Genomic DNA, 17,605 nt, shown 5'->3' with positions numbered 1-17,605 from the left:
GGTTTCCTCTCGAATCATCTGTGGGTCTTCACTTAGTTCCTCCAGGACACAGCTCTGGTCTCTGGCTTGCTTAGCATCTCATGGGAAGGCACATAGTGACGTCTGCTGCACTCTATGTGTAGACATCTGCCTCTCCTTCTGCACTCCAAATATCCATGTCTCTGTGAGCTCTGAAGCAGCTGTTCTCCAAGCATCTGCATCTGAGGCTTGTCTAAAATGCTTCCCTTTTTAAAGGACTCTAGTAAACTGATCAAGACCTACCTTGAGTAGGCAGGGTCACGTTTCCATCTAATGAAAAGGCCACACCTCTACAGAGATAATCTAATCAAAAGTTTCTACCCTACAGTATTGAATCAGGATTAAAAGAAATGGCTGTCCCCACAAGATTGAAACAGGATTAAAACATGGCTTTTTTGGGGTACATAATGATTTCAAACTGGTACAGGTTTTTAAACTTAATAGAGAGTTATGAGGTAGGGTAAAAATTATCCCACTTTAAAAATGAGGAAATGTGGGGTGGTGCAACAGTGGCTCAGTTGCAGAATTCTCACCTGCAATGCCAGAGACCCAGATTTGATTCCCTATGCCTGCCCATTAAAAAAAAAATGAGGAAGTGGCGAGCTCAGAAAAGTAGTGAAGGATCACATGACTGGTGAATAGTGAATCTGGACATTGAAAGGATTCAAGAAAATAGCAGATATTGGGATGGAGAAGATGACTAAACTTGACATCCACCACCTTGCTTCCTGTGGTAAATGGTCATTAATACTAATATGGATGAGAAGATAGTAAAGCCAATGAAGATGCACCCAAAAGGGGGTACAGATTTTGTTTGAGATTAATAGTGTTAGAATATGTTGAGGATAGGTCCTATCCTGTGATATACGTAGGAGAAAGCAGCTTTCACCAAAAAAAGGTTAATTGTTCCAGAATGAACTAGATTTTGGTTATGCAACAAGATGGGGAAACATTGATATAGGTGGAAAATTGTACCAGACAGCATAGTAGATAGAGGAGGGACACTCAGTGTTAGGTAGGGTGGGGCTGGGGTGGAAAGACACTCGACAAGAGAGTAAGCAGTGAGTGAGAAAGAATGAGTGGAATAAGCACGTGCCCACTACGTATTTCCTAGGAGCTTTAGGGAAGAGAAATTATGGTTGGTCTAAAAATTCTCAGTAGGGAGTTAAGTTGATTAGATGTTAAAATTGTCTGAGGTTTAGAGAAGGCAGAGTCATGCTAATGGCAGAACTGGAATCGTTCTTTGGGTTGAGGGAAGCATATAGTCAGAAGGCTTGAACCTTTACTACTTGAAGGTATCTTAGGGCCTGAGCTGCAGAAGCCTATAAGAGAACTACTCTTCTTCCTCCTAAATGTTTATTTTTAACTTTTTCCTCTAAGTTAATTTTTTTGTTCAATGCAGTTTTTTTGAGATGTGGTCACTCACCATACAAACCATCTGAAGTATACAAATCACTAGCTCACAGTTCTCTCAGTTTATTTTATTTGTAGCTTGGAGATGAGATGTGGTGCCATTATCTTGATGATTCTTCTGTAAATAGAAAATTTTATATGAAAGGTTTGGAATTTTTTAGACCAAAATTAAATTTAAGAGCATAGGAAACTGCATTGGGATTTCACAGTTGTAAATTTGATTTTTATAATCCGTTTAAAAGTTCTATTATGTATTATTAATTGAAAATAAGCATTCTGAAAGAAATATTTTTATTATGTATAATTATTTGGATAGGGCTTTCTCAGCTAGCATATTTGTTGTCTCTTGGGACAATATTCCCTCAGGTTTGTTTCCATAATATTGTTAGTATTAATCAAATAACCTGTCTGTGGAGAAAGTTATTATGTTTAGAAGTATTTTCACTTTATAAAATCCTTTTATACCAGATATAAGATATAGAAACTCATGTTTCTCCCCATATATTTTATTTTTAGAGTTACTGTAACAACGACATATTTTGGACACTCTGAGCAGATATCCCAGGAGAGGTACCAGTATGTTGATTGTGGAAGAAACACAACTTATCAGTTGGGCCAGTCTGAATATCTAAATGTACTTCAACCACAACAGTAATAACTGAAAGAGATGCAGCTGGAAAAGAAGAAATACCTATTGACATTTTCAAAACTCTCAAAGTTGAGATACTTCCTAACAGGAGATCTTAAATTGGAAAACCTGAAGTTTACACTTTGCTTCTAAGAGTACAGTTAAAAATGTGTGGACTTGCAGTTATTCCAGTCTTTGCCCCGGTGTTATGGTATTTGTTCCAGGATCTTTTACTTGAGTCTCAATTTACCAATTTGTTTTCTTCTGTCCAACTCCCTACAAAAAGGAAAATTGAGACTTCCCCTCTAGGTCAGTACATAATTATTTAAAATTTAAAGCTCTAGTCACTACTGAAATATAATTTTAGTGATGAATACAATTCAAGAAACTTTATTTATGTATTTTTTAATAGAATTTTCTGAGAGCCTGTTATACATGGAAGACTTTTAAAACCTCATTTTCCTGTTTTATAAATTCCCATGGTAATATTTCAACTACTTGGATATTTTAGCTTCTAGCTAAGAGTTCTTAGCTTTTTATGTGTTGAAATTCCGGTCATTTGTATTTTTGTCAGTCTTATTTCAAGCCAGTGCTTGCATAATTCTTAGAAGCCAAAATAATCTTTGTGAAATTAAGTACCTAAAATTTTTAAAAGTCCCTAAAAAATGTATCTCATATTAGGTATAGTTTTGTGAAGTTTTGTGTGATCTTGAAATATAGTCATTTAATGTACACTATTGTAAGTAATCTATGCATGGCTTTTATACAGCTTTAATAAATGTCAAAGTGCTGTAGACTCAAAATTAAAGTAAGTTGCTCATGAAAAGAAATAAAACAGGAAAATGAAATCCAGAAACCTGTAGAATGCAAATATGGTTCCAATTACATATTGCATCTGGCATAATGTAGATTTGAAATACATTGATGCTCTCCTTTTTTTATGTTGCTTTTTTCATACTAAGGAAATGTGAAGACCCTGGTTTATCACAGCTAATAGGTACCCAAGTCATCAATTTTATGAATATTTTAGAGTAGAAAAAGATTTCCTTGTTAGAAATTATGTAAGAAATCCTGTCATTAAATGATGAGGGCTTTAACAAAATAAACTATATTGTGCTTTTAAAAATTGAATCACTTTGCTCATCACATGGATATGATGCCTTTAGCAGTTACATTGTGAAAGTTTTCTCTTTTTAGTTTTGATTTTATTTAAATTTTTTTTCAAGCTTTATTTTCAGTGCATTTCCATCTGGTCTTTTTTGCCTTTTCATATCTTTTTAAAATGCATATCACTGTGCTAGGGGCTAAGTATAACACCAAAAAAAGTTAAGTGGCTTGAGGTTAATTTATTTCTGTTACCTAGTGACAGAATTTAGTTGTTCTTTTCCCACCATATGTCTGACTTTGTTCTGAAACAGCCTATTTATCAGGCCCTTTCTCTCTGAACTATCAAACATGGTACATTTAATAATTTAGAGTTAATGAAGCCCTTGCTTTTTACCTTGAAACACACTCATTTCTCTTAGCTTTCATATTATTCTCCAGATTTTCCTGAGTGAACATTTTAAATGGGTGGTATGTGCTATCTAACTTTCTTTTCCTTATTTCTTAGTTTTCCCATTATCCGTTGCTAACTCATCCATCCTTACAATTAAACCAAAATCACCCTTTAATTTATTATGCACTTTCTAGTCAAATCATAATTTTTCTATTTTCTTCTGCTAGGTTTGCTGACTACTCCCATTCTTGAAACTGCAGACTTCTCTAATGTATTGATTTTACTCATATTTTTCAAATCATTCCCATTTCTATTTTTCCCTCGTTCCCTGCCTTTTAGCATTTTTTAATGAGTATGATCTGGGGCTCCTTTTGCCTCAAAATTTGTACTCTTGCGACTTTTAACAATCACCTATATCCCGATCAAGCTTCCAAATCTGTTTCTGCATACCTGGAAATTTATATAATGTAAATTAAACATGGATTTTCTCATGATTTGTAGTCCTTGCAAACTTTTAGAGTGCATGCTTATGATCACCTATAGAGGTGGAAAAGTGGAGGGAACACTTGCTTTGAGTGACTTACTTTTGAATCTTTTTCATCATCTTTTAAATTATAAACAATTTCAGTGGGATTTTTCAGAAAAAAACTAGAATTTAGAACAAGTGAAAAAACCTGTGGTAGAGGAAAAATGTTGTTTGTGACATTTGTCACAGAGGGATTAAGTAACTGCCAGGATAAGCCTGAACTATAAGAATTCATTTGGGTGAAACAGCGTTATAGATGGAAAAAAAAAATCAGTGAATTAGGGTTTAATTTTTCTTCTCTTAGGTCAGTTACCACTTTGTGTTTTTAAGTGATAATAGGATAAGCATAGATACTTTTTAAAATACTGCTCTCAGACCTGATCCAGAAGACATAGTCAAGATAGCACACAATTTTTAATTGATATTTCTAAGAATAATGTTTTCTTAGCTTTCATCCTAATAGATTATTCTTGTTTTTTAACAAAATCCAATAGTGTGGCAAGCTTCAGTGTAAGGACACATATATAGCATTCTTCAGTTTTTAGAGCTTACATGATCTCCACAGTCCTGTGAGTCAGAAAAAAGAGGGTGATAGGGCCTTCATCTCTTTTTCGAAGGGAAAGGCGAGGCATGGAGAAGTTGGGAAACTTGATCACACATTTAGTAACTAGTTTAATTGGGACCAGACCTAGTTTTTCCGTTTCCCACATCTGTGCTTTATCATTTAAAATATCTATTGTATAACTCTATCTGACTCAGGTTAGTATGATTCAAAATTAGAGAAAAATTTAATATAGTTAATAGTTGACAATCAAAACAGTACTGATGGACTAAGATTTTGATAGCTTCTAAGTTAGTATTTGAAATTTTTAATGGAAATAAATACTCTGGAGCATAATCTATAGCTTATTTTTTTTGTTAAAATTTACTATCCCTTGATCATTCCAATAACATAACTGATATCATAAATTATTTATAGAAAATAAAGATTAATGTATTTGAGGTTTGAAATGGGAACAATATGAATATGTTAGGTACCAGATAAATTGCTTGAAATTCCCAAATGACCATCTTTATTCTAGTATATAACATCTGAATGACTAGTTTTATTTGTGTGCAGGTTTTCTAGGCCTTTTTTTGTTTGTTTAGGCCAATACGGTAATTATTTTCTCTAAAAATTTATAAGAAAGTATAACTCATTTTATATCTTCTGAATGTGTTTTGAAAATGGCACAATGCAGTGTTAAAATAGATACGAAGTGACAGCCGAAACACAGTGAAAATAACAAATTAGGAGACTTGAAACTTTAGGCTAATTAATCCTTGTGGTTCTTATTCTCATGATTATTGTAATATAATTCTGTAATATTTATCTAGCAGGTATGCCCCCTATTCTCCCCCACCTTTTTGTTGTTGTTGTGTTTTTTGGTTTGTTTAAAATTCTTAGAATAAAAAGTTCTTTATATAAAGATGATCTCCTATTTAGAAAAATATTTGACCCCAAAGAAAAATCACTGCTTAGTATTGCGAATATTTATTGAGGACTTAATATGTTTCAGATATTGTGCTCAGCTTTCACCACGTACATGATCTTATTCCTCAAAACAGTACTTGAAGATAGATGCTGTTATTCTCTCCCATTTTACATTTAAGAAAATTGAGTTTTAGCAAATTTAAGAAATTTGCATCAGTAGAAAGTGGCAGATTTGGAATTCAAGCCAGGTCTTTTTGACTCAAGCATCATTGCTTTCATCAATTAGTTTATCTTTCCAACCTTTGAATATGTTTCATTTGTAAAAATATATTTGTTGCTGTAAGACTTTGAGATTGTTTATGGTATTTTCAGAAATACTATTATTAGGATATTTTATTTTGTAGATCTTTAGTATAATGAAAATATTTCCCATTGATTTTAAGCTATCCATACTTATATGTTAGACAGGAATTTTGTTTCTTTTTAAAGGAATCAGAATTTTAAATTTACATATATACATCAGTCTTCTTTGATAAGCTGTATAAGTTGAATTTCAAGTTATTAGGTTATAAGCCAGTACAGTATTTACTATAATGTAATAGCATCTCACATCTGGAAGTAGCAACTTTTTGCTGAAATACATCTAAGGGCGAATAATTTTATTTCTTTTTCACAAAATCAGAGTTTAAGTCAAATGTTTATCTAAAATTATTTTACTTTAAGGAAAATATCGCATTTTTGAGAGAGTGGGTTAAAAAGACAAACGCATTTTTTAAAAATGTTCTTTTTATTTTTACATTAAAACTATATTTGAGATGTGCTTGGATCAAAAATTTAACTTCTATATCACAGGTACTTATTTCAAAGTTAAAATTTTAATGTAGCTAAAATTTCTGATTAGAACTAATATGCGTATATTTTTGTGCATAGTAAGAATATAAATTTCTGAGTGGAGTTTTGAAATTTATCCTTAATTTGGATAAAAGCAAGTGATACATTTATAAAGGTACTTAGGGATAATAATAGTAGTCTTCATTTTTTAAATGACTAATGTGTTTATGTTTGTAGTTATTTTTACATGCATTTAGCACAGGCTCTAAATTGAAGAATATAGTATGGTCTTTGACCCTAAAAATGTTCCATAAGTTAATTTAACAACTAAATGGCAAGATTTTCATAGCTAAATATAACTTCTCTAGAAGGAAACTGTTGCCTTCTGTTTAATTACATTAATTGAAATGTGTTTAAGCGAAATGTTTTCAGCATATTTTGTATACTAAAAAACAGGTTTAGTATTGGGCCAATGGCCAAGAGGTAATATTACTACCATGTAGACTATTAACAGTTCAAATTGTCCCACTTCCCCCAGAATTTTAGAAACTAGAAGTCTGGGAGATACTGTATTAGATGTAGTTGGGTGATTCTAAGTGCTATAATTACTACTCATTTCTTGGTTATTGTGTAAGGTGGAACAAATGCCAAGGTGTAAAAGGAATATTTTTTTCTAGATGCCAATTTCATTATTAAACAGCTTGTTTTAAGCATAACATATCAGCAAGCCATGCCTTGTGTGTTTTGACATATATTTCTTTTTAAAACTAAATTAAATAAGATTTTGGAAAATGATTTGGAGTGCTTGTTGACCTGACCTGCAGGGGTATTTGAATGATGGTATTACTAGTAGATTCTAGCTCTCAATTCTAGTTGTAGAATAAAAGAATAATCTAGAATGTGAAAATTTGTTTGGGCACTTAGTCTCTGTTTATATTATGTAGTTGCCTCCACCTTGACACACTTATTAAATTTACAAGTTGAGCAGTTCTATAATTTTAATTATTGTTGTTCCTGTAACAAAACATGCTTATGATAGTAATAAATGAATAGAAACATCCCTTAATGCTAACTATATTTTTCACTCACTTGAACTGTGCTCTTGTAATCATGTATGACAAAATAAAATTTGTAATAAATTTTAGCATGCAAAATAAAATTTATATCTATCCAATATGTTGATTATACGCTTGAAATTCTCTTGATATAAATAAATCATTATAAGGTATTAGATGTCCTTTAGCTTTAAGCTCTTAGGTGTTTACAGTGTTGTACCTTCAAGATACCCGAACTCCACTGATCAGCCTTGATTCCTCTTTCTTTAATCTACTTAGCTTCCAATTAGTTGCTGAATTCTCCATTCTGTGTCTGTAATATCTCTGGGATCTTCCTAATACTTGAAATCTCTGTTGCTGTTATCCTCTAATTTTATACTGGAAGAAGTCCTTACTTGGTGTTGAATCTTTCATTATTTGTCCAGAAACTAAATTTGTTGTTTTATTTCCTTTTACTTATAGGTTCCAGCTAAATTAATTGTTTGCTTTTTTCTTGAAAATAGTTCTTCCTTTTTACATTTTGCTCATTCTCTTCCCTTTTTCCCTGAAAAGAATAATAATAATTATTATTTTTTTGCATGGGCAGGCACCGGTAATCGAACCCGGATCTCAGGCATGGCAGGTGAGAACTCTTCCTGCTGAGCCACCATGCCCCCCCACCCCCCGAAAATTATTTAACCATTTCTTTTTTCCTCACAGTCCTGTCTGTTTTTCAGTGCCTAGCTCGAGTGTTCTGCCTTTTGGGAAGCCTTCTGTGAATCCTGCTCCTCTAACTCTCTCTCCGTCCAAATCTACTCAAGACACTTGACCTGTTTTCATGCATGTATGTTTTTAAAGGAATTCTCTTGTCAGGAAGGAATTTTGTTTGTGTTAGAACTCCTGTTTTACTTTTGTTTTAATCAACATTTATTCAAACTTTTGCCAGTGATTTAGTGTTTTGAATACTGTTATGAAAATCTTGTATCAAGTAGCATGATTTGAAGTTAAAGTATGCTCAAAGATATTTTGATAGAATAATAGAAAAAGTAGGTATATTTGCTGGTTGTATTTTACCTAGCCAGTGTCTCAAAGGAGAGAAAAGAATCATTAGCACATTCATGGATTGTTCCTCTGGCTTTCAGAATTTTTTAAAACTTGATTGTGAAACCTATTTTAAAAATATCTCACATAGAACCCCAATTTGTTACAAAATGCAGCTGCTTTGATTTAATTGGAAACAAAGGGTCTACAGCCCCTGACTCTTTTATCTTCCCCATGGTCCCTGAAGCCACTGACCTAGAGTATGGCCAGGTTTACAGCCACTTTTTCATGATACCAGTGCAGTTTCAGCAAGTCATATTGCTTTCGTTTATGACTGAAACACTTAATAACATGGCAAAAACAAACTTAAATTTATATTTTAAATTTATATTTTATAAATGACTGAAGATGAAACAAACAAATCCTTAATTTTTAAATAAAGGATTTCTACTTTTATACATATTTCAAATATTTATTCTTCAAAAGGACCATTAAAATATTTCCAAGACTTCTTGAAATGTGTATGCTATTAAAATTATTTGTATAAAAGTTGCAACATTTGTTGTCAGTTTCGTGAATCCCAGATTCATCATATATTATTGATAATAGCATTTTTAGAAGATTACACAGAAAAAAATGGGACCAGTTTAGTTTCCTAGGCTGCTCAAAATCAAATACCACAAAATTGGTTGTGGTAAACAATGGAAATTTATTATCTCATGGTTTTGAGGCCAAGAAAGTGTCCAAATGAAGGCATTATTAAGCCATGTTTTTTTCTGAAGAGCTGCTGCTGGTGATCCTTAGCTGTTCTGCCACAAAGCAAGGCACATGGTGGCCTCTGCTGGTCTCTCTCCTCTTCAGGATTTCATTGGTTTCAGCTTTTTGCTTCTGTTATTTTCTGTCTCTCAGTCTGAATTTCATTTTCTTATAAAGGACTCCAGGAATCTGATTGAGGTGAGACACACCTTAACTGAAGTAACCTCATCAAAAGGTCCGACTTAAAATGGATTTATACCAACAGGAATGGATTAGGTTTAAGAATATGTTTTTCTGGGGTACATACAGCTTCAAACCACCACACTCCAGCCTCTGGATCACAAAATCCCATGTTCTTTCCATATGCAAAATGCATTCATCCCCTCACAATATCCAAAATGTCTTAAATCATTTTCAGAAGCAATACTTCGTACAAAATCTCATCAAAATTGGTTGTGGGTGTGGTCTCTCCTAGGACTCAATTCTCCTCAGTCTGTTGACCTGTGAAACTGAAAGAACAAGTTATCTGCTTCCAGTGAACAATGGACAGACAAGCATAGTATAAACAATTTCATTCCCATAGGAAGAAATTAGAACGAAAACGGGGGTCATGGGTCCCAATCAGTTCCAAAACCCTGTAGGGCACTTTCCATTAGATTTCAAGATCTGAGTCATCAATAGAGGAATCTTTTGACCTCTGAGCCTTATAGAGACAAGCCCTAACCCTTCCAAGTGTTTGCTTAGTGGCTATGCTCTCCTCGAACACTGGGGTGAAGGCTCCACTCTCTCAGAGCATTGGGGTGGTGTCCAGACTTTGTAATCGCCAGGACATTCTCTACTACCTAAGAGCACTGCGTTGGCAGTATTCTTTCTGAACAGTGGGGTGGAAGGTCTGCCCTCACCAAGTGCTAGATCAGAGTCCCTTTCCAATCACGTGGGTGGGCTTGCTCTTTTAGCCTGAGAAGATGTCCTTGGTTCAAACCTCAGCTTCAATGATTCTTCCCTTGTAATTTTTCCTTCAGTCTGTCCCTTTTCTGTCTCTTTCAGTTCAGGCTGGCAGTGGTTCTGCTCTTAGAAATCTCATTAAAAAAAAACAAAACTTACTGGATTTGCATTTGGTACACAGGCATGCAAACCATCAGACAAAAGAATTTCCCACAAATCCTTCCTGGAAAACTGCACCTCTAATCCCAACACAAATTTCTGACTGACCCATATTCAATTAAATCCCTCACATGGAGCACTACTATCTAGGGACTCATTTTCCAGATGCTCAGAATTTTCCAAGCCATCAATTTGTGGTTTCTTTGTGCCTGGTAGTTCATTTCTTAGCTTATCCATTTCCTCATCCATTTTACAATAAGCTGCAGAGAAACCAGGCTGCACTTTCCACATTTAGCTTGGGAATCTCAGCTAAATATCCAAGTTCACTTTCAAATTCCACTTTTTATCCAATGTCAGAACTCAAATTTGCCAAATTATCTGCTGCTTTAAATCAAGGAACACCTTTCCTCCTGTTTCCAATAATGCGTCCATCATTTCCATCTAAAGCCTCATTGAGAGTACCTTTAGCATCTCTATTTCTACAGATAGTTTCTTCAATGCAATCTAGGCCTTTTCTATCAAGCAAAATTCTTCCACCCTCTCCCGAATTCCAAAGCCATTTCCACATTTTTGGTATTGGCAATAGCAACACCTCACTCTTTTGGTACCAATGTTTGGTTTAATTTCCTGGGCTGCTAAAAACAAATACCATGAAATGAGTCAGGTAAACAATGAGAATTTATTTGTTAATGGTTTTGAGGCCAGAAAAATGTCCAAATCAAAGCAGCATCAAGCCAATGCTTTCTCCTCAGACTGGCTGCTGGTGATCCTTGGCTCCTTTGCTACACTGTAAGGCATATGGCAGTGTCTGTTGGTCTCTCCCCTCTCTTCAAGATTTTGTCTTCTGTTGCTTTCTCTCTGGTTCTGAATTTCATTTTCTTATAAAGGACTCCAGTAATAGGATAAACACCCATCCTGAATGAGGTAGAACTCACTTTGAAAGAAGTAACCTCACAAAAGATTCCACTTACAATAAATCTACACTTACAGGGATGGATTAATATTAAGTACATGTTTTATGGGGGTGCATACAGCTTCAAACCACCACAGACTGCAAGGAATTCTATTCCCAGATCTGCTTCAGATATTTTAGTCTTAAATTTTAAAATATTCCCTCCCACCCCACAGACAATCACCATTTCTATCTTGTTGGAATTTATCAACAATACTTTCTAGTATTTATAATAAATCTAAATGGAGACATCAGTGGTATTTGTAAACAACCTAAGTAAAGTTTAGAGTAAAGTTAAGATCAGACTTTCAAAGGGAATGTTTACTCAAATGTAAATTTTCATGTATCTGAAATTATCTAATTTGAGTAAAGTATTTTATCCCAAAAGTTATTTCTTCACATATAAACCATAATTTTTAACATTTACACTCTATACATTAATTTGAATTGTGTACTTACTGGATACTTTTTTGTGTTTAAGTTAAAAGATGTAAGGCGGTGCGATGGTAGCTCAGTGGCAGAATTCTTGCCTGCCATGCCAGAGACCCAGGTTTGATTCCCAGTGCCTGTCCATGCAAAAAAAAAAAGATGTAGAATTTCCCAAAATCACAATATTTGGGTATCCATGTTACTACATTTAAGCATACCTTTCCCTTCTTCAACTAATATCTTTTCTCTCCTGAAATATTAGCTGATTATTATATCCTCCTGTATCTGGTTAAAAAGGAAATGAAGTACTTTCTATATCTCCGAACTGTGGAGTTAACTATCTCTTTTTTCCTGCCTTTTCATAGCACCCATAGTTATGTAAAATACTCTGCATATTTACTGATTTAATGTGAACTGTCTACTATCCTACTCTAGAACAGAGATTCTTGTTTCTTTTGCTAGCTACTGCAGCAGTCAATTACTTATCACTCAAGTAATGTCAAAAAAAGGAAAAACTACAAATAATTAGATTTTCACAGAATCTAAAGAATGTTTTAATATTTTAGAGGTCTTTCATTTGTAATAATCAAAATGAAAAATTTAGATATATAGCGGATGTTTGCTTGTTTTATTTATCATGAGTGATCCCTTTTAATGCAGTTTTATTGATAAATATTTACATACTATGTTATCATCCTAAGAGTACAATCAGTGGTTTGCAGTATCATCAAATAGTTGTGCATTCATCACCACAGTCAATTTTTGAACATATTCATTACTCCAAAAAAATAAATATAAGAATGAAAATAAAAATGAAAAAAAATTTCCATGCCTCTTCTCCCTCCTATTATTTACTTATTTTGTGTGCTTATTTTTTTATTCATGTATCCAAATACTGCATAAAGGGAATATGAGCCACTTGGTCACACTATAAAAGCCATATAGTATATAGTTGTCTTTAAGAATCCAAGCTACTGAATTACAGTTCAATAATTTCAGGTACTACTCTTGAACCACTCCAATATATCATAAACTGAAAAGGAATACCTTTATAATGCATAAGAATAACTTCCAGAATGATCTCATGGCTGTATTTGAAATCTCTCAGCCACTGAAATTTTATTTCGTCTCGTTCTCTTCCCCATTTTGGTCAAGAAGACTTTCTCGGTCCCACATTGCTGGGTCCGTGATCATCCCCAAGAGTCATGTACTATGTTGCAGGGACACTTAACACCACTGGGAGTCATGTCCCACATCGAGGGGAGGGCAGTGAGTTCACTTGCGGAGTTGGCTTACAGAGGCCACAGCTAAGCAACAAAAGAGATTCTCTGGGGTTGACTCAGACATAATTATAAGTAGGCATAGCTTCTCCATTTTTTAAACATTTTTTATTATGAAATATATATACAAAAAAAAACCCCAATAAACTTCTAAGTACATTGTAACAAGTAGTTATAGAACAGATATCAGAGTTTGGCATGGATTACAGTTCCACAATTTTAGGTTTTTACTTTCTAGCTGCTTGAAGACAATGGAGATTAAAAGAAATATCAAGATAATGATTCAGCAGTCATACTCATTTGTTAAATCCTTTCTTCTCTATTACAACTCCTCCTCCTCTTATCTTTCTCCCAATCTTAATGGGTATTTGAATTATGCTCATTCTAACTTCTTCATGTTGTATAGGGGTGTGAATAATACGGGATAGGGGATGAAACTAGTTGATGTTTTTGGATAGGCTGGCCCCTCGGGGTTTCAGGATTTATCTGGCTTAGGAACCATCTGGAGGGGGTAGGTTTCTGGAAAGTAATCTTAGTGCATGAAACTTTTGTAGAATCTCAGATAGAGCCCTAGCTATTCTTTAGGCTTAATAGGAATGGTTTTGGTTGGGATTTGGCAAACGATGGCAGTTAGCGATATGTAGCTAAACTTTGCATAAGAGCAGCCCCTAGAATAGCCTCTTGACTCTATTTGAACTCTCCTAGCCATAGATACCTTATTTTGTTACATTTCTTTTCCCTCTTTTGATCAGGAAGGCATTGTCAATCCCATGGGAAGGACCAGGCTCATCACTGGGAGTCATGTCCCATGTTGCCAGGGAGACTTTCACCCCAGAATGTCATGTCCCATGTAGGGAGTTTTCTTTTTTTAAATGTAATTTTATTGACATATATTCATGTACTCTATAATCACAAGGTATACAATGAATGGTTCACAGTATCCTCATGTATTTATGAACTTATCATCACAATCCATTTTTGTACATTTTCATTAACTCAAAAATATACATATAAGAATAAAAATGAAGTGAAAAACCCCCAAAACATCCCAGCCTCTTATTCTACCCTATCACTTATTTATTTATTTATTTATTTATTTATTTATTTATTTATTTATTTATTTATTTATTTATTTTAGTTCATGCAAGAACTTATATTAGTAATGATAATCAGTGGAATACATAGGTCTATACAACCTCTTTCAATCATGGTCGCCTTCAATATGGTAATATTACTTATAGACCCACAAGTGAACCACCTTTACTTCTATCTGTTCCCTTACATTTGAGTTCAACCTCAAGCTAACTGTTCACCCATCTCTAGCTTCTATGCTTCTCTAAGTCCCCTATATTCTGTATTAAAAGCCTCCAATTTTAACTTTACCATGGTCATAAAAGTGGAGTCATACAGGATTTATCCCCTCCCCCCCCTTTTTTGTATGCTCTATGGTGGGGTCACATTTCATTATTTTTCCATGTGAATATCCCACTGTTGCTGAATCTTTGTTTGCTGGTTTTGGTTTTTGTTTGTTGGTTTTGCTTGTTTGTTTGTTAAGGGGAAGTGCATGGACCAGGAATCGAACCTGGGTCTACCACATGGCTGGCGAGAACTCTACCACTGAACTACCCTTGTACCCCCAGGATCTATCCTTTTGTGTCTGACTTATTTAACTCAGCATTGTGTCCTCAGGGCTCATTCATCTTGTCGTGTGCTTCCAGATATCATTTCATCTTACTGCTGCATAATATTCCATTGTATACATTTGGCATGTTTTGTTAATCCATATATCTGTTGATGGGCATTTGAATTGTTTCCATCTATGGTGATTGTGAATAATGCTGCTATGAACATTGGTGTGCAAATGTCTGTTTGTGTCACTGCTTTCAGCTCTTCTGGGTATATACCAAGTAGTGCTATTTCAGGATCACAGGGCAATTCAATATTTAGTTTCCTAAGGAACCACCAAACTGTCTTCCATAGAAGCTATACCATTATACATTCCCACCAGCAGTGTCTAAGTGTCCCAATTTCTCCACATCCTTTTAGAAGCCATTTTATTAAACAAATAAAATGTAGAGGTGTAAGGGGCAATCTCATTGTAGTCTTGACCTGTATTTCCCTTATAGCTAATGAGAATGAGCATCTCTTCATGTGCTTTTGAGCCATCTGTATTTGCTCTTCAGAAAAATGCCTATTCATATCTTTAGCTCATTTTATAATTGGGTAGCTTGTTTTGTTGTTGAGTTGTCTGATTTCTTTATGTATACAAAATATCAAACCTTTGTCTGATGTGTGATTTCCAAATATTTTCTCCCATTGAGTTGACTACCTCTTCACTTTTTGGACAACGTCTTTTGAGGTGCAAAAGCATTTGATTTTGAGGAGTTCCAAATCTTGAAGATGTTTCCCTACATTTTCTTCTAGGAGCTTTATGGTACTGGTTCTTCCTTTTTTGGGGGGTTTCTTTTTGTTTGGGAAGTGCATGGGCCAGGGATTGAACCCATTCTCCCATATGGCAGGCTAGAATGCTACCATTGAACTACAGTACTGGTTCTTATATTTAAATGTTTGATCCACTTTGAGTTAATTTTTGTATAGGGTTTAAGGTAAGCGTCCTCTTTCATTCTTTTGGCTATTGATATCCAGTTCTCCCATGCTCGTTTATTGAAAATACTGTATTGTCCCAGTTCAGTGGATTTGAGAGCCTTGTCAAAAATCAGTTGACCATAGATTTGGTGGTTTATTCCTACACTCTCAATTCAATTCCATTGGTCAAAACTTCTATCTTTGTGCCAATACCATGCTGTTTTTACCACTGTGACTTTATAATAAGTTTTAAAGTCAGGAAGTGTTAATCTTCCCATTTTGTTCTTCTTTTTTAGGGTCCTTTTAGCTATTCAGGGTCTCTTTCTTTTCCAGATGAATTTGGTAATTAGCTTTTCCAAGCCTTCAAAGTAGGTTGCTGGTATTTTGATTGGTATTGCATTGACTGTATAGACCAATTTGGGTAGGATTGACATTAACCTTCCTACCCATGAGTCGGGAATATCTTTCCACCTATTTAGAGCTTCTTTGATTTTCTTTTAGCAATGTTATGTAGTTTTCTGTGTACAAGTCCTTTATGTCCCTAGTTAAGTTCATTCCTAGGTACTTGATTCTTTTTGTTGCTATTTTGAATGGATTTTCTTCCTTAACTGACTTCTCAGGTCATTGCTTGCATATAGAAATGCTACTGATTTTTGCACATTAATTTCATATCCTGCCATCTTGCTGAATTTCTTTATCAACTCAGGTAACTTTGTTATATATTTCTCAGAATCTTCCAAGTGTAGAATCATATCATCTGTAAATAATGATAGTTTTACTTCCTCCTTCCAATTTAGATGCTTTTTATTTCTTTTTCCTGGTCTCCCTATTCTTTTCTGGGTTTCACTGATTTCAACATCTTGCTTCTGTGGCTTGCTCTTTCTCTGTATTCATTCCATTTTGTAAAGTACTCCAGTAAGAGGGTTAAGACCCATCCTGAATTAGGTGGGTCACACGTTAACTGAAGCAGCAGCATCAAAAGATCCTACTTACAATGGATTTATACACACAGGAATGGATTAGAATTAAGAACATGTCTTTCTGGGGTACATACAGCTTCAAACAACCACAAAGCAGTATGAGAACATTTGGTACATTTTGAAAGATACAGCAATATTGTATTATTACACAAAAGGCTGTTCATCTGCTTCAATTTCCTAATCCTTCCAGAAAAAGACTAGACTTTTAATTCCACTTTGTGCTGTTATTTTGTGCTCTATGACATATTACTGATTGTTTTAATCATCAGAAGGTGTAGTTGGAATAGATAGGACTGTAACTTGAAAACAGTAAGAGACAAACACTTGATATATATGTCTAGTTATTAAATATTTTTTTGGTCAGTTAGGCAATTGGAGCCAATTTGCAATGAATGTATATGCAAAATTAGATTTTCACGTATTATATATTAGAGAGTCAAATTCAAGGTAAAGAAGGAGGCAGTTGAGTTTTAAGCAGTTGCACCTGAAACCAAACCTTTCGGCTCCTGTCATAGAGCAACTCTGGCCCCTGGAGCCCTCACTGTTGCCAGTCCTCTAACTTCCTTATGAACCTGCTGAACAACTTTGTCCACTCAGGCCCTTGACTTAACATTTCATGTCAATAATATTCTTAGTTTTTCTCTATTAAATTTAGGCAAGCATGTATATGTTGGGTGCCTTTGATGTCTCAGGCACTGGTGTAATGTGTTGACTCAGACAGTCTTTACCTTCAGGATAATCATTGCGTGGAGATAAGGGGTAGGTGTAATTGAGCATTCTTCAGTGAATTGATATGTGAGTAATAAGGTTGCAGTGATAGGCTACCTCAGAAATAATAACACTTTATTAGGTAAATACTGTTACTAGCAATTTTACAGATAAAAAATAGAAGCACAGAGAATTCAAGTGTCATGTCTAGATTAACTAGATGAGAAGTGGCAGGCCAGTTTTCAAAACAATGGGCTCTGATGCCAGAATTGTTAGTATTAAACACCGCACTGAACTCTTCACATTGTTTGGATTTTGGCATTATTATGCTGGAGCTCTCAGACCAT

At 34.5% G+C, this 17,605-nt stretch overlaps 1 protein-coding gene across 5 annotated transcripts in view; it reads left to right on the top strand.

Moving 5' to 3' along the window:
• Positions 1–7,616, top strand: part of TMEM106B (transmembrane protein 106B) — a 47,064-nt gene extending 39,448 nt beyond the window's left edge. For all 5 annotated transcript variants that reach the window (XM_077122681.1, XM_077122684.1, XM_077122692.1 and 2 more), the window contains exon 8: positions 1,948–7,616. In XM_077122681.1, the coding sequence (XP_076978796.1) occupies positions 1,948–2,086 (139 nt within the window). In that variant the 3' untranslated portion in view covers positions 2,087–7,616. The remainder of the gene's footprint in view (positions 1–1,947) is intronic.
• The last annotated feature ends 9,989 nt before the right edge of the window (positions 7,617–17,605 follow it).

This window comes from Tamandua tetradactyla, chromosome 1 (assembly GCF_023851605.1).
Source record: "Tamandua tetradactyla isolate mTamTet1 chromosome 1, mTamTet1.pri, whole genome shotgun sequence".
Classification (NCBI taxonomy): Eukaryota; Metazoa; Chordata; class Mammalia; order Pilosa; family Myrmecophagidae; genus Tamandua; species Tamandua tetradactyla.
The sequence above is the reverse complement of the archived record's forward strand: the minus strand, read 5'-3'. Positions and strand labels throughout refer to the sequence as shown.